The 27,973-nt window shown below is 43.4% G+C and overlaps 2 protein-coding genes across 21 annotated transcripts in view; one reads left to right on the top strand and one right to left on the bottom strand.

Moving 5' to 3' along the window:
• Positions 1-5,926, top strand: part of CDADC1 (cytidine and dCMP deaminase domain containing 1) — a 46,062-nt gene extending 40,136 nt beyond the window's left edge. For 2 of the 5 annotated variants that reach the window (XM_082701585.1, XM_082701583.1), the window contains one exon: positions 47-5,926. In XM_082701585.1, coding sequence (XP_082557711.1) covers positions 47-120 — 74 coding nt within the window. In that variant the 3' untranslated portion in view covers positions 121-5,926. The remainder of the gene's footprint in view (positions 1-46) is intronic. The other 3 variants (XR_014303610.1, XR_014303611.1, XM_082701584.1) reach the window with 3 other exon arrangements.
• An 18,049-nt stretch (positions 5,927-23,975) lies between these two features.
• The window catches only part of CAB39L (calcium binding protein 39 like), a 121,843-nt gene continuing 117,845 nt past the window's right edge, over positions 23,976-27,973 (bottom strand). For all 16 annotated transcript variants that reach the window (XM_082701548.1, XM_082701556.1, XM_082701547.1 and 13 more), the window contains one exon: positions 23,976-26,365. In XM_082701548.1, the coding sequence (XP_082557674.1) occupies positions 26,186-26,365 (180 nt within the window). In that variant the 3' untranslated portion in view covers positions 23,976-26,185. The remainder of the gene's footprint in view (positions 26,366-27,973) is intronic.

Genomic DNA, 27,973 nt, shown 5'->3' with positions numbered 1-27,973 from the left:
GTTTGAAGTGACGTTTTCCTGATACGAAGTTATTCTTGATCACCAGATGGTGTGTTGAGACCCTTACCTCTGGGTGAAGAACAGCACCAAAACAAAAAGCTGTGTCTTGGAAACCACTAAGAAATCCTGTCTAAACTGGAGTGAGGCCTCAAGACTTTGTATTTGCACTTTTAAAATTCAGCCTTGTTAACTCAGAAAATAAGGGTGGATTTTGTGAATAACTGAGAAAAATTGTAAGGAAGCTAATTTATTACTACCATATGGATGGATGATGTTAATGAGAATATTTTTATTTTAGATTGGTGTATTTTCCAGAATATGGTGGTGTGTTCTTTTATTACATTAAATGAGGTAGCGATGATTTAGTAAGACAAATTTAATCAGATGTAGAGGTTACTTTCTCCTTGTCTTAGGTTTATATTAGCCAGTTTTTTGAAAGGGACTGGTTCACTGGAGGTCACATCTCAGCAGAGAATTATACATCTTTTAAAAAATTTAATTCCTTCAGATTATGAAGGTGATAGTAAACTGCTTCAGGGCAATAAATGATGACCTGGCCATTTTTAAGTCAGTGTGTGGCTCACCAAAATCTCACATTTATACCTAAAGCTTTTTAATATTCAGAATTTAATTAGGATTAAATCATAAAATATGATGGTGGCATACCAGAACCCCACTTAAAAGTATATTTCTAACAATGTTATTAATTTTTTAAAAAATATTTTGATATGTAGAAATAACAGTGATTGTTGCACTACGGTGTTAGATCACTGATTTGGGGTAGCGGCAGAAAGAGACTATAATTCTGAATCAGTATTGCTATTTGCTAACACAAACAACACCAGATTTGTTTATGATGTTAACGGTGAAGAAATATTTTAGTCTAGAATATTGAAACAACTTTTTGTCAAATTCCATTCATAAATGCTGCCCATTTTTCCCTTCATGCAGTTAACAGAATGTCTCATGGCTTTCAATGGGAGATCTTTTAAAAATATTCATAAACCTTAAGAATACTGAAGATCTCCAGTAAACACTATGATCAGTTCCTTTATATTCCAAATTGCTATTTGTGAGACCTCTCATTTTTACTTCCTGAGAAACTTTCAAAAAATTAGTCCAAAGCTGAAGATACGTGTTTTGCACTTTCCTAGAGTTAGGGAGGGAATGCAGAGCCCATGGCCCACAGTCCTGTGGGGGGACACCCCACGGAGCACCTGCCTTGGCTGTATAGAGACCATGAGATTTGCCTCTGCTCTTGTCTCCAACCTTTCCACCGCACCACATGGCCACACAAGACCTCCTTCCCATTTCTCAGAATGGTACACAGGACAATCCAAATGCTGCCTGATGTCCCTGTTTGTACAGCAGCCAGCTTAGGTCCACTGGGAGTTCAAAGTCCACATACCAGACAGTTGAGAACTGCCATAAATATTGAGAGGGGAGGAAAAATATTCTTGGAGATAACTAAGACTCATTTGAAAACGAGTAGTTAAGTATTCTAAAATATTTGTCAATATGAAAATACTGAGATTTGTTCACATCCTCCCAGTTGCTTCAATATATAATTTATACAAGCTTAAATTCACATTAGGTTTATTGTTTTTTATTAATATGGCATCCACATCAAATGTTTTATAAACCAATCAGCAAATATTTCTTAAGACCGAAAAGCCTGGAATACTGTCAGGTTTATGATTTATGTGTTGGACATTGAAGGGATATCAGAAGGGGGAAACACAAAATGGGAAAATATAAAATGGGGAAAACTAGGATTAGGAACTGGGAAAATTGATATTTCCATACACTATGAAAATTTACATGAAAATGCCATATTTCCTTCTTTATAGCTGGTCAGTTTTCAACATTTATTGAGAAATTCCTGTGCAGTACCAGAGAAAAGCTTAATGAGGGCAGGAATGTACACACACACACACACACACACATATACAGGCACACATTCATATTTATATACATATGTTTTATATACATATGCATATACATATAAATTATATGTATATAAATTTTATATATATATAAAAATATATAAATTTTTTAAGGTGATAAATCCAGTGCCTATGATAGTTGCCTGGCACATAATAGGCATTTAATAAGTATTTGTTGATTGACTAAATGACTGCTGGACACTGGCTAGACCCTGGAGATGAGATGTGTAAGAAGAAGCTCACAGTCTAGTGGAAGACAGAAGCATGTAACCAGGTAATAGAGACTCAGTTTCAAAGTGGGGTCCCTAGACCAGCAACATTAGCATCACCTGGGGACTTGTTAGAGATGCAAATTAAGTCCACTAAGATCTTTTGAATCAGAAACTGGGCGTGGGGGCCAGCAATGTATGTTTTCACAGCTCTCCAGGTGCTTCTGATGACCTTGGAGGTTGTGAACCACCACCCTGTGAATGCAACTGTAGGAAGCTTCTAATATATGTAATTAAAACTACTAGAAACAATAAGAACAGCCCTGTATTGCAAAGAAATCAGGATGTGTTTTTAGTTAAGGAAAGGTATGAGGTATGGAGATATATTTTAGCTAAGGGAAAAGAAAGTAAATTTGGCCCTAAAGTAAAGCTGATTATTTCAGAATGGTCATTACAGAATGGAAAAGAGAAAAATAAAGGACAAACTAAGGAAATAGAAGTTTGGAGAAAGAAAAAGAAGGAAGGAAGGAAGAGATAGCAGGAAGGAAGGGAGAAAGGGAGGGAGGAAAGAGGAAAGAAGAAAGGGAAAAAGAAGAAAAGAAAAAATTTATGAAAAAGAAAGAAAAATTTACCTTCTGTAGTCAACATTGGCTAAAAATTGAATTGTTATAAGGGTTTTTAAAAATAATAAACTTGCTTTTTTGTTTTAATAGCTTGCTAATGTAATTTTCTTTGATTTGCTAAAAGGACAAAATTTTCTTGAACTATTAGTCTGCTCTTGATAAGATATTATGAGTCGTTTTCTTTACCTTTTAAACAGTCTGCCTGGAAAGCAAAGATGTTATGTTTTACTTAAGTAATTTCCTGTGCTTCATGTTGTTTTTATCAGATCTTTGATTACTTAACCGAGTGTTAACATTAAGAGCTGAATTTTCCTTAAAACAATGTAACCTTTTGTATTTGCCTTTAAAATCTTTGTCACTTAAATAGGTAATTAAGTATTATTTCAAATTATCTGTGGTCCTGTTTAGTCAAGTGTCCCAACTTTTTTATATTTTTAGCAAGCCTTTCAAAATAAATTTCTACATAAAATTTTTTGATGAGGAAATTAAATTGGAATTTTCCAGAGGATCCCTGGAATATCTCAAAAGATTTGTTTTCTTTCTTTATAAAAGAGAGATGCTAAATGAATTGGTTTATGTGATATGCTAAATTACATGGGAAGTGTTGTCAAATAAGAAATATCAAGCTTTCTTTATGTTGTTATCTGTTATCTGTTTTAAGTGTTCCAGATATTATATGAAATTCCTAGAAATCAGATGTCCAGGATGATGTTATCACTGTAATTCTAGTTATTATCTTAAAATGTTGTATGTCATAGATATAATCAGATTTTCTTATCCATTGCATTGTAATGAAATCTAGTAGATCTTTATGGCCATTTTTAAGTCTTTTATCATTTACAGACAGTTACTGTTTCACTCGGATGGTTTTATAAAAGTTTTACTGCAAAAGTGCTTCATCTTCAAGGAAATTCATGAATGGACTCTAACAAGTACTGTAGGATACAGGTTTCCGATAACTTTCAGAGCATCCAGCTGACCTGGGTAAGAATTTCCAGAACTAAAAGAAAAACTGGATTCAAACAGAGTAAATATTAATTACATGGGACTGAAAGAACTTGGGACTGAATGAACTGAGGAAGATGATCGTAATTGTTTATGACTTTTTTGTTTGGTCGTTGTTGTTTTGTTTTGTTTTGTTTTTAGCATTTGGTTTTTCCAGATTTCAGGAAAACTTCTCTTTTCTCTTAAATTACCTATGATTTATACCAATTTGTTTAATTATTCCTTTATAAGCAGAATTGAAACAATTACTTTTTCTCCCCACCTCATGCCTCCCTCATTTAAAAACTGTTAGTATTCTTATTTTTATGGAAATACAGTTATTTGCATAAGTTCATTAAGAATCTTTTTTTTTTTTAAGATTTCTTTATTTGACAGAGAGAGATCACAAGTAGGCAGAGACCCAGGCAGAGAGAGAGAGAGAGAGGAGGACCCTGAGATCATGACGTGAGCCAAAGGCAGAGACTTATTAACCTACTGAGCCACCCAGGCACCTCAGAATCTATTCTTTTAATGAGGATATGTGGAAACATTGGTTACGTTACTAAGGCTTTGACTGGAAAGTCATATATGAGAGATACACATAGACTCAGATATGACCAGACAACTTTAAGAAACTCAGATTGACTTTATAAAGCTGATAAACAATAAAGCCCCTTGGAGAAAAAGATCTAGTACGTTGCTTACATCTAGCAGCTTATTTGGTGAGTGAAGAAGCACTTCCTGGCAGGCTCAGGAACCCCAAGATGATTTGGGGACCTTGAGAAAAGAGGAATTCACCCAGATTTATAGGTATGGCAGGTGAAGTCTAATGGCAAGTCCTGGACTTGGCTTCCTAGTCTTGAGAGGCTTTTAATAGTTCCATCTGAAAAAAAAAAGTTCCTTCTGAGATTCCTTTTGAAAAATTCCACCAAAGCAGATTTAGAAGAGTCTATCTCATCAATTGTTATTCTTGCTATACTTATGTAAATTGGCCAAATGTATTGAAATTAGATTTAATTTGCAAACGAATTAGTCTTACTGTGATTATCTTTGATAGAAAAATTATGTGTCAGTGATACACTATGTAAATATCAGATTCTAGTGCTGTTAATTAGTTTGAGGTTTTGTTTCCCACTTGTAAGATGGAAAGATCCACTGGATCCTGAATTCTGGTTTCCTCTGATATTCGGCGATAGCTGTCCAAACTAACCTTTCCAGTTTCCTCCCACTTTTGACTTGGAATAGTGAAAAACAGAAACTGCCCTTTTCCCCAAAGCCTGGCAAACTGCAGGTGAACAACTTGATATAAACTTCAGAGAAATGGCCACAGTAACTCATGTTTAGACAGTCTTCATGCCTGCTGCTGTGTGTGCCACTCAGAAAGTTTACTTGAATACCTGGTGATGTTACCAGAGACATTCAAACTGCAGAAGATGCTTTGACCCTGACGTCTAGAAATTTTCTTGACTGGCTGCCCCTGGGCTCAGAAGCTGGTTTATAATTTGTTCTAATCATTAACCCGTGTTTTTCTTTTGTTTCCATAGAAATGCCTTATTAAAAATTTCTCGCATGTAGGCCTTATGTGGGGAGCCCAGTTACATCACCACCTCCTAAAACGAGAGATACAACTGTTTAACTGAACTGAACTATTTTCAAGACTTAGAGATTAATTCAATGAAATAGTAAAACAATCTACCAACTCAGCTTCTGGATTATGAAGCTCCTTGCAGTTTCAAAGGTGGGTCTGAAGAGGAGCAAAATATGCCACTCCAAATATGGATTACGTTGGCATATGGATTACGTTGAATTAAAATTATTTAAGAAATATCCATTACAAGAAGGAAACCCCTTTGTCCCCCTGAAAGCAGGACATAAATTCCCTGTGTAAAGGGGACCCTCCCTGCACCTGGAGGGTAAAAGCACCCTCATCTCCCAAGAGAGGGGGTTCAGGACTGAGAAGGCTGTATACACCACTTTGTCACTTCTTCAGTAATTTGCTACCCCAAGCCAGTTTGCTACCCAAACCCCTTTGCCAGTTCTTCACAAATCATTGTTTCTTTGTTTTTTGAAAGGTATAAAAGCTTCCTGCTTGGTCAGTTCTTTGAGTCTCATATTTCTATGCCCTCCTGTTTGTATGGAATTAAATTTGTTGTTCTCCTGTTCATTTGTCTTACGTCAATTTAATTCTTAGGCCAGCCAAAGAATCTAGAAGGGAAGAAGGGAAATTTTTTTTTCCTTACACATCCTTGCTATATTTGCTTTCAAGGGCACAACATGGGTTCCTGAAAGAACATTCATGCTTATTGCCAGACCAGCATCGTTTTAAAGGCCAAGCCTCTCAGGACCATTTCCCAGAGAGCTATGATTATGCCTGCTTCTAAGAGAGACTTAGAGCCAGTCTGTTTTATTTACTTTATTACTCTTTGCCAAATTTCTTCATTCTCCATAGCCTGTGATACTTTTCCTATTGGGAAAAGGAAACTAGCTGCTCTAACCTGGGTGACCCAGTTCTGGCTAGCAGAGAAGGTTTATTGGGCCAGAGTCTATGTGTGTTTTCTAACTTCTCTGTGGTTGAGCAGACCGGTCTACCAGTGACACTGTGGCCATTGTGCTAACATAGCAGAGGAGTGTCCTAACTTGGATTATGGATGGCTGCCTCCTCCTCTACCCTAAGAAGGGATTCTTAGTTACAGCTGAGGCCACCTTGATAACTTACTGATTCTGGAACTTGGGCCCCTTATCTCGGACCACCATGTAGATGTATGCTACCATTTATTCATCTCCTGAGCACCTACATGCTAAACACTGGGCTAGGCTCTCCACCTCCAACGGAAACAGTGTAATTTGCTTTGGACAATTTTTAAAATAGAAGATATTAAGTTTTCACTGCCAAAAATCATAAATTGAATTTTGGGAAGTTTAAGGAATTCGTTCAGCAGCAGACTGAATGCATAATCTTTATTTTCCAGAGCTAACCATGTACTTTACCTCTAAGCACAAGTTTAAAGCTGTGTGTTATTCAAAATCCTACCTGAACAATGTACCAGAAAACCCTTTACTGGTATTTTAGAACGGTTGTACTAGCTTTGCTAGATTTTTGTCTTTCGTTTTTTGAACACCAGAAAATTTGCGTAGATGAGGGTTTCCCAAACCTTGATTCTGTTGGCATTTTGAGCCAGATAATTCTTTGCTATGAGGGCTTGTCCTGGGCATTGTAGAACATTTAGCTGCAGCCCTGGTCTACCCCACTAGATGTCAGTAGCAACTCCCCATCCAGAAGCCAACCAAGTGTTCCTTAGAGGGTAAAGTCACACACACACACACACACACACACACACACACACACACGCCCCTGCTGCAAGCCACTGACAGAAGCCATCAAGTAAGTGAAGTGTGGGTTTTACTACACATGCCTTGGAAGGACAGATGGAAGGACCATTTCATCTAGTATAACCTTGACACCCGAGGCCATTTTTACAGCCAGAATTTAAAGAATTTTAAATTCTTTACCAGAATTTAAAGATGACAAATCCCACTGTATCATCTTCAAATCTTTTAAAGATTTAGCTCTAGGGTAAATAAATCAAAAGCAGTTTGCAATCTTCTCCAGTTTTAATTTAGGTGGGAAATTGTTATAACCTATAGCTTCTGCTTGGTTTCGTTTGTTCATTTTTCAGATTACTGATCCATATGAATCAGCCAGACCATTTTTTTAAACACCCTCAACCTGCAATAACTTTCTCCACCTGTTTCTGAAAGGTAGTGGAATATCTACAGAGTTACACCTAGCTGGGCTAGTCATCAATCAAAAGTTCACTTGTGGGTGGCATTTGGTCATAGCTTGGTGTCCCATAGAACCAACCCGACTTACTTCCCTCAGGAGCAGAGAATTGAGTCTATTAAAACTGTCTCTAGCATAGAAAAGTGACATACCTGCTACATGGCCTCAGTTGGATTACATGCTGTGTGGTTCCTTTTGCAAGGATAGAGTGCACTGCTCAGCATGATCAAATTTTCTCTTATTGGCTGACCAGTAGGCCTCTCTTTTCTTATATCAACATTTGTCATGTATCTTAAAGTCATTAAAAATTTTTTTTTAATTCCTTTTTTTTCCTTTTTTTTTTTAAGTAGTTTCCACACCTAGCATGGGGCCTGAACTTATGACCCTCACATCAAGAATTGCATGTTCCAACCCACTGAGCCATCCTGGTGCCCCTAGAGTCATTGATATTTTTCGTGCAATTACTATTGACCATTAAAAATCCAGTGGATCTATTTAATACTGTGCAGAACTTTTTATCATTTAGGCTGATTTTTTTGAATATCCTGTTCCCAAGTAAAATAAGCTCCATTAGTAAGTACCAGTTGAAAATGAGGCCCATTTAAAATGGAACATCCCACATTAACATAAGTAGAAGTAGGTCCATAAATGTATTCACTGTGTTCATGAACTGCATTTAAATAGACTCAATTTTCAAAGGAACTCAGATCTCATCTGCGTAGCACACTCTCTCCAGATCTCGAAGTAGGAGAATCTAGGAAGTGAAATGATTTCTTAAATACTAGTTAGTAATGTCCCAAGGACCTAATCAAACAGTGTCAGGATTTTTTCACCCCACTTTTTCAGTTTTGTTTCTAATGTAAGCACACATTTGACATGTTGGTTGATTTTACAGTAATAAATTCAAGGACTCCCATTATTGTCAATTTAGTAAAAAAAATTTTTTACTAATTTTTAGTAAAATTATACCCACATATCTTAAATGATAAATAGCTCTATAAACCTTACTTGAAAACAATAGCCTCCCCCCCATCCTATATATCACAAAGACAACAGCTTTAAGTATTTTAATTGATTCTTTTGCATTTATCTCTCTATGTCCCAATAACGTGCTTGTGTTGTCCCTTACTAGTTTTCAGATCTAGGCATTGTCTTTTGAATCTCCATCATGGAAGAGCTTTCTTTCACCTCCTTCCCCTGTCCACACACTTCCCTTTCTCCGTCTTCCATATACTGTTCCATTTTTGCTTTGGTTAAATTAGTATTCACTGTTATTATGACTATGTAAATGCTAATCACAGCTCCTCCTGTCGTGCAGTAGGATTCCTTTTCCTTTCCTTATTGAATTTTCCTGAATTTAATAATTCTCTTTTGGAGTGCCGAGGTGGCTCAGTCAGTTAAGCAACTGACTCTTTTTTTTTTTTTTAAGATTTTATTTATTTAATTGACAGACAGAGATCACAAGTAGGCAGAGAGGCAGGCAGAGAGAGAGGAGGAAGCAGGCTCCTCCCGCTGAGCAGAGAGCCTGATGCGGAGCTCAATCCCAGGACCCTGGGATCATGACCTGAGCCGAAGGCAGAGGCTCACCCCACTGAGTCACCCAGGCGCCCCTAAGCAACTGACTCTTGATTTTGGTTGAGATCATGATCTCAGGGTGGCGAGATGGAACCCTGCATTGGGCGCCACACAGGGCATGGAATCTGCTTAAGATTCTCTCTCTTCCTCTCCCTCTGTCCCTCCCTGTCCCACTCACACGTGCTCTCTCTTTAAAAAAAAAAAAAAAATGCCTTTTTTGAGGGCTTGATTTTCCATTTTACTACTAATCTGTAGCCAAACTTGTCTCGAAGTTGTGTATCTCTCAATACATTTAAGCACACTGGGTATCCTAAAAAAATTCTTACTGAAGAAATCCCTCTTAGAGCCTCTGTCCACCTCCAGTCTGGACCAGTTGCTCACCAGATGTGCTGCACAGGGGTCTTCTGGGACCCACCCTTTGCAACTAACCCTGGAGAGCCCCTGTTCTAGGAACCCATGTCTTTCTCTATTTGGTGGGGCATAGTTTTCAGAAGATTCCTGAGAAAGGGGAATGTCTCCTGGGAAAGTATGACTATCGGGTAAGACTGCTGGTGAGCAGTTTTGATACCAGGAGTGGGTACCTGCCAGGGTCTGTATTTATTCTACCTTCACACTTAATTGATAATTTGGTTGGGTATAGAACTGTAAATAGGGGATAATTTTCCCTTAGAAACTGGAAGGCATTGTTTCATGATTCTTGTTACATGACTAGAGTGAGTTTCAAGGTCTGGGTTGGAACTCCATAAACTAGGATACAGCACTAGGTGTTCTGGAACAGTGTAGAACAGAGAGCATAACGTCATGCAGAGCAGCAAGCACCCTTGGCCTCACCTTCACAGGCACAGCTTCCAAAATTCTGCTGTTTCCTCCTCCAATCTCTTTGTCCTGTAAGGTTATGTTTAAAGTAAAACAAAAATCCTTTACTTTCATTTCAGTGGTTTTGGTGAAGAAAAATAGAGGTAAAGTCATATCTTCCCTTCTTCATTTTTGTCTTTTCTTTAATGTTTTTGGCTTTAAGCATCAAATTCCTTTCCCACAGTCATTTTGAATATTTTTCACTAATATATTTCATACAAATAGCCACCCCATAACATCATTCTACATCTTTTCCTTAGGGATGAGCCCCAAAGACACTGTGTTAGAGCAGTGCTCTTCCGCCAAGGGCTAGTTTTAAGGCTTGACAGAGATGAGGAGTACCTGAGAAAGATTTTCTAAAAGCAACCTTTGCAGATAAAGAGTCAAATCTTGTTCGCTATCCCTGTAGCATCTGGATGTATTTCCACTTGTCACTTCTGATTTCTCCCTCTCTGGTTCTAGTGTTGAACTCTGATCTGGGCTGGAACTGGCCCTCCAGGTGGCTTCAGGCTCCAGTTTAATTCAGAGCGAGGCTGGCTCACACTGTACCTCCCCGCCACCTACCCTGGGTACTGAACTTCTCCTGAACACTTTATGAATACTTTTGACAATAACTGACAATATGAAAAGGAAAATATTGGCAAGGGAGGGCTTCAGTATTTTAAAAAAAAATGTTTCTGAGACATCCGAGTGAAGTTTCAGTATGCAACAAATTCGTGGAATTTCAGTGATTTGTAATGACTATACACAATGGAAAAGCAGTGAAATGTTGTTTCTTTTCACAATGGTACCATCATCTTAAACATGCTGGGGAGGGGCACCTGGGTGGCTCAGTGGGTTAAAGCCTCTGCCTTCGGCTCAGGTCATGATCCCAGGGTCCTGGGACTGAGCCCCCCATCGGGCTCTCTGCTTGGCAGGAAACCTGCTTCCCTTCCTCTCTCTCTGCCTGCCTCTCTGCCTACTTGTGATCTCTCTCTGTCAAATAAATAAATGAATAAATGAATAAATAAATAAATAAATAAATAAATCTTAAAAAAAAAAACAATGCTGGGGAAAGCCACCATTCATACTGCTATAATGATGTCCAAAGGATGCCCTAATTGATGAGTATACTTTAAGATGAATACAGGGCTGGGAAGCTTACCCTTCTTGGCCAAGTTTGCCACCAAAGTGACAGACAGACCTCAATTCTTCCTGCCTACTTGATCCCTGGGAATCGGCCAGAATCCGATGCCTTTTGGAACTCTGCAGACTCTTCGTTCCTGGAACTCCTCTTATGAAGTCCTTCTGAGTGACCGGGTTGTGGCCTGACACCTGCAGGGAGGGTAAGACCCTCCTCCAGACATCCTCTGGCCAACAGCCCCCTGCCTTTCTGTGACCACACTCTGAATAAGCTGAGGCGAGAGGAGGGTGACAGAGAATGCAGGGTCAGACCTTGACCTTCCTTTAAAAATGCCTCCGTAAAAAATAACATTCTATGTATTTCTTTGGCCTGTTCTTAGCTGTTTTTACTTTCTTTTACTTTATAATCCTAATAGAAGGCAGCTAATTCCATTTCCCAAAGGTGGTTAATTATATTGAGTTCTTGTATCTCCACTGTGCTGCCTTTTTTTTCTTAGAAGACTCAGACGTTCCTAATCTTAGCCCTCAGAATGAAACACATGATGAAACTCCTACTAGCTGTTTAATGGAAAACAGTATTGAAAAAAAATTGCTCCTTACACATTCTGGAGTTACTGTGGAAGTTCTGTACTTCATGGACATTAATTTAGAGATAATGAGATAAACCAGAAGCAAGAACCAAATTGTTCAAGGGAGAAAAATTAAAAAAAGAAATTTACTTTAAAGTTAATTAAAGCAAATGGAAAAAAAAAAAAATGCCTCCGTAAGAGAAACACCATCAACAGCAGAAGCAAATATTTACTGAATCTACTGCTTTGACCCAAGCCCCCAAATCGAGAAAATGTGAATGCTGGAAGAAAGAAGAAGAAGGGGGAGGCAGAGAAGAAGAAAGTTCCAGTGCAAACTGCCTGGACTTTTTTTTTTTTTAAATAGACATCTCCAAAGAAACTTTTATGTTCTCAGTGGCAAGCAAAATCTGTTAAAAATGGGACATGCATTTACTGGGACCCCTAAGATTAGCACTTAGAAAGAAGTCATCTCATCCAATGTTTACCAGCAGGGACACCGACAGCATGTTGAGTACAGTCATTTCTCATCATTTAGGACTGTCTTCAGCATTGTCCGAGATTTCGTGCCCTTGGCCCTTACCTATCAAATGCCACTTGAATCATCCAGAAATGTGATAACAAACGTCCCCCATGGAGGGGGTGCGTAGTAGGAGGCAGCCCTGAGAACTGCCGATCAATTCAATGACCCACGAAGGGCTGCATGTCCCCTTAACTGTTCTCTAAAGATAACAGGTCAGCAGAGCTCTGTGCACCACCCCCAATGGGTGAAGAGATCAACACCCCCTAAAGCCACATTTGAACTCTACTCATTACTAAAATGTTATTTTTTTTATGACCTAACTCCCCCACACCCGTTTCCATCATTAGCCCTTGGTCTGTAACACAGACCTCTTTGTGTCTCATGTCCTTCCACATGAATGCCCTTCAGTCTTTGAAAGTAGCCGTTGTGTTCCTGCTGTCTCATGACCGCCTCCCACCTCTCCTGGAAGCTTACTGTGTCATCGTACGTGGGTCTGCACCTCACAGTAAGGCACTTTTTCTAGTACCTCATTTAATTGTCACACACCAAGGTGTAGGGGTGATCACTTCCTCTTAACAGGTAATGATGTGGAGTCTCAGACCCAGTGACTGACCCAAGGCTGCCCTGCTGGTCATTGGTAAAGCAAGAACATGACTGCAGTTCTTCTGAAAATTTAATGCCGGTCACACCTTTCCCAGCATTCACTGAATTTTGTCCAGTCTGTATATTTCGGATCCTTCTTTCTTTCCATCTCTGCTTGCCTCCCATAGTAGAAGGCATCATGGCCCCAATTTTTTACCCTTTTTTCATATTCACATCCTTTACCATATGGCTTTGCATTTCCTCCCAGCAACAGGTGGAGTACATTTCTCAGCTCTTCAGCTCTTGATTTTAGGTCCAACAGAATGATGTGAAAATGCCATTATGCCAGTGCGGATCCTAGGGCTTCAAGAAGCCTTGTGTTCCCACTTGCTCTTTTGCATTTCTGCCCTCATCAGACACAAGGAGCGGAGCCACCTCAGCCAGTCCTACCTAGATGAGGTGACTCCAGCCAACCCAAGGACCTGCAAGAAAAAAAAAAAAATCGGTTTTATTTAACTTACTGAGTTTGGAAGGATTTGTCATGCGTCAGTGGCTAGCTGATACATTTCTCCAACCTTCAGAAAACAAAGACTCCCCTTTCCCATTGTTTTTCTTTCCCTCATTACATGGAAGCCTGTACTAGCTTTCTCAACGTCTTTATCCTTTGTTTATTCCACAAATCACTGCTGCCTTTCTGCCCCACTGTCCGGGTGGGAAGGGTCCCCAACTCCTAATGGCCAAACACTACTTGGTCCCTGCAGTATTTAGAGCTTTGAATCACCATCCAGCCTTTCTGAATCTCCTTCCTTGGCTTTCAAGACGTGTCCTGTGTTTCTCTTCTGCCTCCTCTCCTCCCAGGAGTCTCCTCTCTGCGCTCTTTGCCTCTGGCTTTGCTTTCCTCCACCTGGGGGATCCCAGCCTCTCACATGACTTCAAGGACCACAGAAATCTTGGCAGCTGTTTGCAACTCCACAGCTCTTCGAGGTTCCAGCTGTGTGTGTGTATGTGTCTGCTTGACAGTCTCCCAGGAGGCCCACGGTGTTTTTCACAGGGAATGAACCTGTGCAATGGATTGCACGCCTCGTGGAAGAGGGACAGGTGTGCGGGAGAGTTCTGTGCCCAGGACTCCAGACAGGAAGGTACTGCCAGAACCCAGGCAAGAGGTAATGTAGCCAGGCTCAGGGTGTCAGGGTCACCAGAAACCCTTGATGAGCACCTGTGCTTCCTCCTGCAGAGTCAGAGTATTGTTTTTGGACCCAGTGTAGAACTTCATATTAATCCTTCTTAAATCTAATCATAGTTAAATTTAGCCCATTACTGCAACCCGTCACACTCCTCCTCAATGTCATTATACCTGCTTAATTAGGCATCCCTCCCAGACCTGTATTGATCCAGTCTTCTGGTCAATGTACTACTTCTCTCCTACCCAAGGCACAGATCACACTGAAAAGAAAGGGCCCGGCAGGAAGATCACAGTAAGGCCTGTTGTTTGTGTTAGCCACCAGAGGGCTGCATGTCCCAGAAACTGATGCAGATGCAGCTTGCAAGGGAAACTAGAATTTGAGCATTATTGGATACGTGGGGATTTGGAATTGGGGGGTGTGGGAGCATGGAGGGGACATGGAAGGAGAGTATGGATCCCTGGAACTGCATACATTGTAGTGTCAGCCAGCAAGGAGGAGGAGGCTGGCAGCAGAGAATGAAACCAGGAAGGGCGTTTGGAACAATTCTGAGGTGCAACAGGGAGCCATAGAGGGGTGTAAGCAGAAGAATGACATAATCATATTTGTGCCCTCAATCACTCCAGCATGAGTGTGGAGAACCCATCACTGTGGAGTGGGTGACGTTTGTGGAAAATGAGAGGAGGGGACAGAAGAATGTGACTGAACTGAGCAGAAATAGGGCGGGACTTGCAGGGAGTTAGCAGGATCTGCCCAGCCAGGGTGCCCCTAGGAGACACAAGTGAAATTGTCATTCATAAAGAATGAATCAGTTGTGTCTTCAAAAGTATCGATAAACAAACAAAAAATATATATATAGACACACACACACACACACACACACACACACACATATGCAATCTATCTCGATTAAGCATTACTATGTTCCAGGCACTGGGCTAGACCCCGGGGATGTTTCTGTGAAGAAAACAGACATGTCCTGGCCCCAGGAGGTCTGCCACCGGGTATGAGAGGCAGCGTGAGATGTGGCCCGCGGGCTCCTAGCGCGCTGGGGGAAGCCCAGAGCAGATACCGAAGCCGGAGGATGAAGAACCAGGTCAAGACGCGGCCATGCAGGGAAGGCTGGTAAGATAGTTGCAGGCGGAAGGAACAAACAGCCTGGAAGGGGAAAGCCCAGGGGGAAACAGAAAAGCAGCGGGCTTCGCTGGGATCTCCTGGGAGCCAGAGGAGGTACTCGGTGAGCAGAGGACAGGGCCAGGGGCCAGGGTTTTCTTGCGAGTGTTCAGGGCCGGGTAGGGCGGGGCTGCTCTGAATTATGAAAAGTTCCGCGTGGACGTGCGCGGAGGGGCCTGGAGGGCGCGCGGAAGCGTTCGGCGCTGCAGCCGCGGTGAGGCCCGGGCCGCAGAGCAGCGCGCGGGTTGGCGCAGGACTGGAGGGTAGATCGCGCCGGAACGGCTGCGGGTGAGGGCGCCCGGGAAGACCCCTGAGCACCCGCGCGCCCCTGGCGGGAACAGAGGAGGTGGCGAGGGCGCCCAGCACGTGCCCAGCTCTGCTTCGGGCTCGTTGCCTTTGCCAGCGAGCAGGAAGCCAGCTTGGAGGTGAGGAAAGGGGCGTGGGGCCAGAGGGGCTGGTGGCCGGCCTGCGTGCGGCTGTGCAGGTAGCGGAGCGCCCGGGGGCAGTTCAGGAGAGGAGCGGACCGAGAGGAGGACTGGGCGGGACGGGGTCCTGTGCGCAGCCAAGAAGGCTGAGCTGGAGGAGCTGAGAGGGTCAATGGGGGAGAAAACCAGGAGAAGGAGGGGCCGGAGCAGGAGAGGACAGTTGGGAGCAGAGAGGTAGACGCTCTCCTAAGGAGACAGTGGGCTAAGTGAGAGATCTGGAAACAAAGCAGTCCTTCAGTGCTGGTGGCAATGGCATTGGCAATAGTAAACTCAGAAAGTGTGTGACCATTTGACTTCAGGTTTTTCTTACAATTACAAAGAAATAGTCATGGATGGGTGCAAAATTAGTTACAGTGATAGTCATTGTGGTATGACTTATAAAAATGATATTCTGGAACCAAGTGGAGATTGGTCTGGTAAATTATGCAGTGGAATACTACACAGCCACTACAAATGCAGAACATTATTAAGTAGTGTATGCGTTCATGAGCTGTTAAGTAATAAAAACAGTTTATAAAATTGTTATCTATCATGATTCTGTTTTTAAACTTAATAGCTTTGTTGAGATATAATTCACATACCATGCAATTCACTCTTTAAAATGTACAGTTTGGTAATTTTTAGGTATATTAAAGTTATATGCAGCCATCACTAGAGTCCATTTTAGAACATTTTCATCACCTCAAAAAGAAACAGTGTGTCTCTACTATTGACCTGGTATCTCCCTATAACCCTCCCCCTGCCCTCCTCAGCTTATGTAACCATTAACCTTTGTCTCTAGATTTAATGAATAGAATCATATAGTGTGATCTTTTACAGCTGACTTCTTTGGGTTTGCATAATGCTTTCAAGGTTCGTCCATGTTGTAGCAGGTACCACTCCTTCATTTGTATTTGTGGTTGAATAATGGTTTACTGTGTAGCATACCACACTTTGTATATTCATTTATCAGCTGATGGACATTTAGCTTGTTTAGAACTTTTGACTCTTATAGACATTTGAGTACAAGTTTCTGCATACACATACATTTTCATTTCTGAGTGTATACTTAAGAGTGAAATTGTTGGGTCATATGAAAGCTATGCTTCATCACTTGAGAAACTGTCAGTTTCTTTCCCACAACAGTGACACCATTTTCCATCTCCTCCAGCAGTGTGAGAGGGTTCTGATTTCTCCACGTCCTGGCCAACACCTGTTATTATTGGACTTTTTACTTCTAGCCATCCCTGGAAGTGGTATCTCATTATGGTTTTGATTTATGTTTCCCTGATGACGAAAGATGTTGACAATCTTTGCAGGTGCTTACTAGCCTGTTGTCTGGCTTCTTTGGAGAAATATTTATTCAAGTCCTTTGCCTGTGTTTTTTTATTTGTCTCTTTATTAAGTTGCATATCATGATTCCATTTTTGTAAACAAAAGTTATGCATCCCAAAAGGCTGAAATGATAGCATGGTTGACAACTGTTGCCTCTGAATAGTGAATTACATGTTGATTTAATTTTTTACTTTTTGCTTCTTTGTATCTCCTAAGTGTTTTGTAATGAACATAGGGGTAATAAGATAAACTTTATGAAGAATAGGAAAAGGGCCAATGAAAGCTACAGGTGCGCTCAGTGGGGCCAGAGAGCTGGGCTTTTGCTTTGGCGGGTAGTGGGGACTGGAAACCTTATGACAGCAGGAATCATTTTGCCAGACATTCTTCTGGACTTTTCTGCAGTCTTGAAACATCCCATAGAGGGAAAGGGTCGGCGGTAGAGACAGAGCAGGTGCAATTCTATGTGAGGAAAGATGAGTGGGGTCAGCGTGTAGAGAGCCCTAATCATTCAAATGAGTGGGAAACAAGTGTTCATCCCAGTTAAGAAAGATGACTTCAGTCTTCTGTCAGTATCCTCTTCTTGGGGACCCATTCTGTCCCCACTAGAGACAGTGTCAGTGGGACTTTTAATGACAGTGCCCTGTTCCTCCATTCCCCAACACCTTCTCCTGCTCCCCAGCCCGGGAGGGTGGGCATGTGACCAAACATATCTAGAAATAGAAATAAAAAATTTCCAGGGATGAGCATGAGACACAAATAGAGACTGTTAGAGTGCTGTTAGGAGATGTGACAAATGGGCACTGGGGATAGAGGAGTGTTTCTCTCTTCCTTCTAAATCATGTGTCATAAGCATGTTGGTTTGGGAACACCAGTGGCTACTTTCTCACCACGTGGACACATCCTGTCCGGGAATCCTACACAAGAGAGCAGGGGAAAGAGTGTAATTTGAGTAACCATGCCTGAAACCGGTATACAATTTGTGGAGTTCCCAGTTATATGAAGTCTTTTACATATGTATGTATGTATGTATATATGTATGTGTGTATGTATATATGTGTGTATGTGCATGTATGTATGTATGTATGTGTATGTGTGTGTATGTATTTATTTATTCATTTATTTTTGCTTAAGCTTATTAGAAGTGTGTTTCTTACCTGCAGTGGAAAAGGTCCTAACTAACCCAGGTCCCTTCCAGTCCTATGATTTGGTCACTCTGAGCCAAGAGAAGAGATTGCTCAAAGATGAGTTCGGGTACTGTAAAAGATTGGAGGAGAAAAGATCATGGCTAGAAAGTAATACGGTCAAATGATAGATTTTTTTTCAGTTAGGGTGACCTCTCCAGGTTGGATGGCAGAGCAGGAAAAAAGATGGTGGAGAAAGAGCAACGAAGATGGTGGACTGTGATAAGCTGGAGAACACCATCTGAGGAAGAGATGAAGGAAAGACCTTCAGAGTAAATACCTTTGGGTTAATCCTGGAAACGTCAATGTGTCCCCTCTCCCAGCCTGAGGAAAATAAAGCACATGAGCCTATAGAGAGGGAAAGGGAACAGAGGCTGTGAACTCAGGGTAATGGGCTGGGGTTTCCCTGGGGGTCTACTGCTTCTGGACCCTCACAAGCAGACCCCGGGCAGGGTCAGACCAAAAACTTGTTGCTGGCCCCGAGTTTAGAGTGTGTTCTCAGTCTCCCTGTCTCTGACCCCCTTTCTCGGAGTGTGGAGGGAGAGAAGGGCTGACAGTGGGAAGGGTTTTGCCGGGCTGGGCAGGCACTCAGTGCGTGGTGCAGTCTCGAAGTCCACAGCCCCAGCCTCGGGGCCATCCTGGAAGAGCTTTCCACGGTGATTTGATTCCTACAGACTCCTCCCTGATGGCCGGGGGATGGGGAGGAGCTGCAGGGACAGCTGGAGATGGACTCCAATGAGGCTGCCGGCCAGCTCTTCACTGCAGCCCCACGGGCAGCTCAGGGCAGACTCGAGCTCCCCACCACAAGGCTGGGGCCAGATACTGAGCCTTTCCTGACAGTGACAGTGTGACAGTGCGACAAGCACCCTCCTTTCCTGGACCCGCCTCTAGCTGCCCGTTTCCTGGCTGCTTAGGCCGCTGCTCCAGGATGCAGACAGGCTCAGCAAACTGACAACTGAAAACAGCCGCTCTGCTTGGAAATGCCCCGGTCAAGGTTAAGGGCGGCCTGGTGCTGCCAGACGCTGCCCAGCAGCCGCGAGCACACCCTCCTCCTTCCTCCCACACGCTGGGCAGCACAGAGTCTCATTCATGCCGCTGGGCCAGGTCGCAGCCGCGAGAATGTCATGCTCAGTGCCCAGAAAACAGCAGAGGCTCCTCCCCCCCCCGCCCCTCCCAGCAGAAGCAGCAGTCTGCTGTTGGGCCTTGCCTTTGTTCCTGAAGTTGGTGTCCTGGGGGGTGGGGGCTCTCGAGGTGGGAGCTGGGGAAACAGACCTGGCTGGGAGGTCAACCACTTGTTGTCCCAGTGGTACTTTTTGGAAGGTATGTCAGCCTGGTCTTTAAGGCAGGGGAAATACCAAGCCTCTTACTGACCAGCTCTGGCCAACATAGCTTACTGCATGAGACAGACTCGGAGGGATGCGGCCATGGGGGTGGCTGGCGGACAGCTAGAAAGAACGGGAGGCGTCAGGGAGGAAGGACCTAGGGGCGGGGGTGCAGCAGCAGCAGCCCTCACCCCTCACTGAAGACAGGGTGGGGGAGGCTGCAGGGGAAGAGCATGGGGGGTTCCTCCTGAGCCTCTGCTAGGAGGGAGGAGAAAGCCCTCAGTCAGGAGCCAGCTACAGAGAACGAAAGAGTACACGGGGAGACTGCGTGAAGGACTGGGTGCATTCTGAGGCCCAAACTACAGACAGAGTGGATGCTTCCTCGTCACAAGGACTTCGGGGACCCCCCCAGATCAGAGTGACTGGCCCACATGGAAGCAGGAGAGTGAGGTTCTTCTCGTCTCACACAGTTGAAGAGTAACTCTCACAGACAAAGGGGAGTGAGTAGCATGATCCATTCGTGTTTTATTGAGCAAGGATAAAAAGCTCTCAGGAGAGGGGTCCTGATAGGGTTGCCAGGGTGGGGCCTCCGCAGACAAGTCTTCTATTTAGAACTGACCGGGGACCTTGTGTCCTTAACATTCTTGTGACGTCTTGGTCTGAGTAAGGACTGGTGATAACAGCTTTAATGGCTTACCTCTTCTTTGGGGTCTGGTTATTCTTTGTTGGTAACAGGTGACGGTCATAAAACAAGACCCCCCCCCTTCTGATGCCCTGAGCAGGGTGTTCTGGTTTGTTCCCTTATCTCTGGTTCCCTTACACCCCTGCATTTTGGGGATTTCTGGGAGCCTGATCATGTAGCCCCTAACTATCTCTCCCTACCTAGCCCCTCCTGTCCTGTACTCAATACCTTTCTTGAGCTCCAGACTCATGTGTCCACCTGCTGCACAGACATGTCCACACCAGACTGTCCAGCGCTGCCCTCACCATCTCTCGGCTCTGCCCCTTGGTTGGGCATGTTGTTGGGCATGTCACCACAGCCACAGGCCTGTGAGGCACCCTCTTCCTCACCCTTAGCTTCTAGAAATGGTGCAGCACTAGGTGGGTCAATATTGAATCGCAGCTCCTGCCTCTGGGTTCTGGGTTTGAATCCTGCTCAGCCATGTGCTCACTGTACGATCTTGGGCAAGTGACCCTCTCCATGACTCTGTTTCTGCATCTGCAAAAACAGGATAATGAGCAATGCCTCCTGCGGGGGTTCTGAGGACTGAGTTTAGTATTTATGAAGCACCTAGAGTAGGGCCGACCCAAAGCAGGTGCTAACTCAGCTGCCTTGATGATGGTATTAAGCCCTTAGGAGACTTTCAAGTTTCCCCTCCCAGCCTGCCCCGCGTGTCCGCATACCTGACACACAGGACATGTGCCTCGTCATTCTCTGACCATGCCACGTTCCGACCACGCCAGGCTCCATACCCCTGTGGCCCCTTCTGCCTGGAGAGCCTACAGGCCCTGGGGATGGTGGAGGGAGCGGACAGGGGGCACCTCCTGCGCTGGCCCCTCGCATAACGTTTGTGAGTGCCTCACATCCAGAGCCGCACTCTGAGGCAGGTCTCTTTGCCTCACTTTTTGGGCAGGAAGCTGAAGCTCAGTGATTCTCAGAATCAAAGAGCTAGTAGTGGAGGGGGCCTTAAGTCCAGGTGTGGCAACCCCCAACCCTGTGTCATTCCACTGTGTGCAAAACTCTCCATCATTTGAGAGAGAAAGGACAGTAAGTAGTTGTGGAAACAGTTCCCTTAGTGGTGGGTTTGCAATGTGTTGATTCAGCAAAGCTGAAACATGTTTCCAGGACTGAGGAATTTGCACTGGTCTCAAGGGCATGTTGTCAGAGTTGCCAGGGTAAGAGAAGTGGCCACCATGTTTACACCGGGAAGGTCAGCACAGGGGATGTTGTAGCTCATCTTGCATTGGGGTGTGGGAGACATCCCCCTGCACCTCCTTCTTCAGCTTCTGTGTGTCTGGGTTCAGCCTGAATAGCTCCACCGTGAATTGTGCCGTCCTGTCCTGAGGTCAGCCGCATTCAGGATGATGGAAGATTACAGAGCTTCCTCATGACCTTCAGGTTTATCTGCCTGCCCTTCCTTTGCTGACTCAGGGACAGTGTGCAAGGACGTTTCCCTGTGGTAATCTGGGTGTGTCACTCTGTGGTTGTTCCCTGATCAACCCCTGAAGGTATGGAGAATTAGTTCAGTGGATGCTAGGTTAAAGGAGTAAACGCTTGATTGGATAAAGAAATATTTTAGTTGGGCTTTATTTATTTATTTTTTTTAAGATTTTATTTGTCAGAGAGAGAAAAAGAGCATAAGCAGGGGGAGCAGCAGGCTCCCCACTAACCAGGGCATCTAATGTGGGACTCAATCCCAGGACCCTGAGATCATGACTTAAGTCAAAGGCAGATGCTTAACAACTGAGCCACCCAGGTGTCCTTGCTTTGGGCTTTACATTTCGGAACTAAACTTGAGGGGACTTGTGTTTTCCAACCTTCCCTAAAGGACAAGTTAATGTGTATCACAACATGTTCCCCTAATGATCCCCCATGATCACAGTTTTTTAAAGTAACATAGATGGCTTACAGTGTAGTGATTAATCTATGATCAGTATTGAATTAAGTGATGGTAATGGGGTTGCGAATTTTATGTGGCCTTGTGACTTGATGGTACGGTGTCAGTCGTCATACACCCTCCTCCTGACAGGAATCAGATGTGTGTCCATCAGACTGTTGTCTCATGGCAGTTCTGTGGCACTGGGCCATGGGATGAATGTGAGATGGAAGAATAGCTGGCTGGGCAGCAGCCACTCCTATCAGGAAATCTAAGCCAATCTTATGTCCCGCTGAAAAAGCAAGCCAAGAAAACAAAAGCAGGTGCAGTATTACAGTCTGAAATGAATACTGGCGTAGAGTCAAGGGATTGCTCAAAATGGCGGAGAAATTCAAGATTGAGTTCCTTATCCTATAGGTCTAATTTGATCTTCCAAACATGAGACAACCGAGAGGAACAAATTTGACCTTCTTCAACGAATCCAGCTTTTGAAGTCTTTTCACTGAGTTACCCTTGAGCCCTGGAATTCAAGATTCTCGCTTTTCTTTGGAGGCCATGATGAGGGAAGGGTCTGCCCCTCCTGGGGTGGAGAGCTGAAGAGCAGGTCTGCGGGGCGGGAGGCTGCCTGGGTGTGCATCCTAGTTTCCAAGGATACGGCTCTGGGGTCAGACCTCTCCCTAAATCCTGGCTCTGCAGCTGGCTGTCTGATATGGAGCAAGGTCCTCACCCTTTCTATAATTCAGTGTCCTCCTCCGTGAAGTGGATATGGAGGCCTGGTGCCAGCCAGGCTTATCATGCTGTTTTTCTTTTGCTTCACTACAGTAGTGACATACAAGCACTTTCCGTATTTTAAAAACGACACTGTATCCTTGCTCACATCCCTCTTCACTTTTTTTCGATCTTCTTAGGAAGACCACAGTCTAGCTTTATAGGTTTTGGACCTTTGTCCAACTGCAGGGCCCACTGCTGTATCCCAAACCTCCTGAAAGAACATAAACAGAAAGTTGGTGATTTCATGCCAAACATAACACACATAGTGTTTTGGAGAAAACAAACAAAAAAAAAATAGAAGATATAAAATCTTAATTTCCTCTAATAAAGTAGACTAGAAGGATCTGTGAATCTACTTTGAAACCTTTCTCTTTTCATATGAAAAAATTGTAGCAACTTTCCAGTTTCATTTTCTTTTACATTATTATGATCTCTTCCGGGTCTTGTGTACTTTCCAGACGGCACTATGGCTCTATGCAGCTTTGTGTCACTCAAACCACTCTGGCTGGTCACAGGGGCTTTCAAAAGGCTCTGCCACTCTTCCTCAGTGTATATGCTGCCCCAGAACTGCCAGGATGAGAACGGGTGGAGGCCGACAGTTGAGAAAGGTTGCACAAGGGCCGTGTGCCCCCTGGCCTTTTCTCCAGGAGTAATCCTAACGTCTGGGCAGATGCCTGGCTTTAGCCGAGAGTCTTGTCCAAGAAAATCATGATCTCAATCCCTGAGGGCTCACTCTGGGACTGACCCTCAGGAGCCTCCTGGGCTGCAGTGAAGGGCACAGAACACTTCCCGAAGGACCTCCCCTCCTTCCCAGGCTTGAGGATGAACAAGGGAGGAAGAGCAGAGTTTGGCCTCAGGCCACCATCAGTTTGTATCCAGGTGTAGTCCGTGCAGTCTGGGGGACTTAAACTGCTTAGAGCCTCAAATATAAAATGCGAGTGCCTCTGGCTGTGATGTATTTGGTGGCAGGCAGGTACAGCTCCAGCAGTGACAGCCTCACTTGGACAACAGGACAGCAACAGGGTCATGGAGTTAACCAAGTGCCAGGGAAAATGGTGTGAGGTCTCCGGGCAGCCCGAGCACCCCCCAGAGGCCAGCCTGCCCTCCTCCCCCTGTGCTCCCTGTCGGGAATGAGGGCAGCAGCACAGATCAGCCACATGCAGAGGAACGAATCTGACCACGCAGTGTGTGGCACCTTTTTATTTAGTCAGTCTTAATTTAAATGTGTGTTTTGAAATAGCTTATTAAATAGGATGTTCTCAAATTTCGATTCTCACAATATTTACAGTGAATTTTGTGCAAACATATTTTGACTGTGAGCGTCTTGCTCCCCCCCTTTCCCATTAATAATTTACAAATTTGTATCACACAAAACCCCAGCTACTTCATTAATGCCTCAGGCTCCAGTTTCGGGTCTGATGGGTACTGAACTAGAATAAGGACTTGCAAGCAAAGAACTAATTCAAGCCCAGAGGAAATAAAATGTTTTATTTATCAAAGGCCTTGCTTTCCAAAGAGAAACATGTGTCCTAAGATGTTGTGGAACAGTGTTAGCAACCAAATGAACTTCCAATGGTTATTGAGCCTTCTCTCTCTCTTTTTTTTAGTATTTACTGTCTTCTCTTTCAATCAAATAAGTAAAACCAGAAAAGTTGGATTCTAAGAGACTCTGGACTGTCAGGAAACATTATAAAAATAATCTGACTTCAGTGAGGAAAGAATGAAGGTCATCAGTTGGCTGTGGGCTGACCCTCCACGTTGACGTGTCCCTCGGGGCCCACTCTATATGCCTCAGGAGTCCACGCTGGGCCCCTGCCAAGAGGGGTGAAGGCCTGCCAGCTAATTCTTCAGATAGAAAATCTACAGAGGGCACTGATCCTGGAGAATGACCCCCGGAGAAGCACCCTTCCCCTCTCGTGGAGAAACACCTGGTTGAAGAACACAGCACACGATATTATATAAAGGAAGCGTCCTTACAGAAAGCCGCAACTCACAACTTGGAAACAGAATTCTGAAAAAATACACATTGTTATACCCCTAATGTCTTGTAAATATAGCTTTAAAATTTCTTTTTATACACTTTATGTCTGAAACAAACCATAGCCTTTTTGTTGTTTTTGGTCCATGCCTTTTTTAAAGAACACAAATTAAGCCCTTACTCATACCAGTATGCAAGAGAATATTTGAGACCATATATTTGTAGGTTTTCTACGTTTTTGATGAAAGCTTTGATGGGAAACTAGAGGGCCAGCTAATTAGAAAATAAACTGAAAAGATAAATTTTAGTCCTCTGAGAAGTTCTTCACACATTTATTCATTTGCCCTCCCAATGGCAATGTTCCCTTGTCTATAAAAGCGGGCTAACCCTCTGGACCCACGGTTTTGTACATGTGAGGCATCCCAATGCAATGATTCCTACTCTAAAGCACACTTTCACCATGAAAGAATTTTCCCATAATGACAGGAATGAAATATTCCAAATATTCCCCAATACTCCAGGAGTCAGAGCGAAACAACAGTGTTTATTACTGCTAGAGCTGTGGTCCTACACCATCTGTTCCAAGTTCTCAAGTGAGCAGGTCATACCCGCGGGGCCCGTGTCCCCGTGACCCCTGCTGAGCTGACCGGTCCTACTTTGGCCAAGCCAGTTCCTGGCTATCCGGGCTGTGGGTGCAGGGGGTACGCCAGGAGTGGGGTGCTGAGGAGAACGGCTCGGAGGGGGCTCAGGTCATTGAGTGGGACTGTAAGCAGAGAGAGGCCTGCGCTTCCCTAGGAAGTTAGTCACGGTCAAAAGCAGACGGGCAGGGAACAAGGACTTGTGATGACTGAAAACATGGGCCTTGTCTCGCCAGAGCTTTCAGCACCATGAGAAATCCGTATGTCAAAAACTAATGATGTACTGTATGGGGACTAATATAATGTTACAAAAAAGAAGAAATCTGTACGTCCAAGTGCAGACGGGTGGAATGGCTTTGCGCCTCTCGCCCCCACCCCCGGTTCTCTGAGGAGAACATAACCTTGAGGGCTCAGGGATGCCCGTCCTTCGGGCTTCTTTCTACTCGGTGGCCTGTGGTGACTCAGGGCTCGGGTCTGCAAGCCCACGGCCCTGCTGCCTTTTGTCAACAAAGGGTTAAAGCTGTTTTTATCAACGTCTAAGACAATGGCTCTGATTTCACATAAATCATCACAGACTTGATTCAAATGAATACATTATTCTAGGTTAATCATTTTTTTCATTCAAATGTTTATATTCCTTCTACCCTGAACAATGAATTGAGAAGAACCAGGTTATCTCCTCCGAAGCCTTCCCGAGAACAATTACTTTTTGAAATAACACTTTCTGTACAAACTGAACAAATGAGACCGTGACTGTGGCGGGAGAGTGGCTGAGACCGTCAAGGGGTGGTTTTCTTCAAGTCCCGGATCTGTTTAATCAGGTAGTTCTTCTCATCGCTGAACTGCTCGTCGTCCGTCCTTTCCTTTTGGAAGCTACTCAGAAACTCAATGAGTTTGGGTTGATTTTTTAGTAGGATTTCCACAATAGGCTGTGTTTTATGAGGACTGGCCACAAACACCTGAAATGAAAAGAAACAAATACCTCAGACAGGGAACGCACACCGGAGACAACACAGACCCTACTCGGGGTCCCCGTGAAGTCCCCCATTATGCTTCCCTGTTGATGAAAATCCGTAGCTCCCCATCCAGAGCCTGTTCTGGAAAGCCAGCTGGGAACTCATCAGCGCTACTGTGAACAGTTTTTACTTTTACTTTGTTTTGATTTTAAATGTCTTAAATGTTTATATGTTCTTAACGATACAATCTTTCCAACAGAAAAGAACATCAGACACCAATATACTCACCAACAACTTGAGCAGATTTTTACATCTAATCTCGTTTTAAAGGAATAAAACACTAGAAATAGATGCAAACTCTCACTTTCCATCTGTCCTCATCCCCTTAAGCAGTGTGCTTCCATCCCTAAGCATGTTTTTATCCTTTTTCTCCTACGACATATGTATGTGTGTGTGCGTATGCATACACCTACACACACACTCACACACGTACACACAACATAAACAACACGTAGTATTTGAGTGTGCTTTTTTAAAAAATATAATTTAGTTTTTGAACGGGTAATATATTCATCGGGCTGAAAAATTCAAAAAAGACATCTCCCAGAGATTCCAACTCAGCAGATCTGGGCTGGAGGTCTGGCATTCTGTATTTTTCTGAAGTTCATAAAAGATTCTTACGTGCACTCCTGTTGAAACCATAATCCTAGACTAGTAACTCAGCTATAATATAAAAGGCAGCAATGGCTATAATAACAGGACACAGTAACTCAAAACTATAATACTGATTGGCGTAATGTTTCTCAATGGACACACTTCTAAGTTAGATGGTATATATATATGACGACATGAGAAAACCCAAAAAAGTATGGGACTCCTATATACAGCTCTATGGTTTCATGTTCTGGGCATCTCACGCCTCTGAAGGGTTGAGTGCTTTACCACAAGGCCCCCCTGCCCCATCCCAGACTTCCAGCAGTGCATCCTCTAAACACGCTATGGACAAGGATGGGTTATGGGGGAAAGTGAAGGCTAAAAACTTGAGCCCTCAGTCATTGCTTGAGCTCAGCAATCATGAAGAAAGAAAAGAATACACAGGATGTTAAGGCCCTATGAGAGGGGAAGAAAAGGCTGTGCAGCGTCAAAGGAGGTGAACATAACATTAGATTTCTGAGTTTATTGTGTGACATGCAAGTTCGTCCATGAATCAGATTTTTATGATTGAAAATAGCCATTAAAAAAAAAGGGTCCAGCAGAGAAAGGGAACATAACATTCGCTTATGCTTACTTATATATATGTAAGTTCCTAGGGATTTGTCCATTTCATTTACATTATCTAATTTGTTGGTTAGATTACACTACAATTATTCATAGTATTCTCTTAGTGATTTTTAAAAATTTCTATGAGGGGATTGAATTGGTAATCAAAAACCTCCCAACAAAGAAAAGCCCAGGACCAAATGACTTCACTGGTAAATTCTACAAATTTTAAAGAAGAATGAACAGTCTATTTCAAATTCTTTCCAAAAAATAAAAGAGAGGGGAACACCTCCTAATTCATGCTATGAGGCTGGCCTTAACCTAATGCCAAAGCCAGACAAAGATATGACA

Source organism: Mustela nivalis (genome assembly GCF_964662115.1).
Source record: "Mustela nivalis genome assembly, chromosome: 15".
Lineage (NCBI taxonomy): Eukaryota > Metazoa > Chordata > Mammalia > Carnivora > Mustelidae > Mustela > Mustela nivalis.
This window is presented reverse-complemented; position numbering and strand designations above follow the sequence as displayed.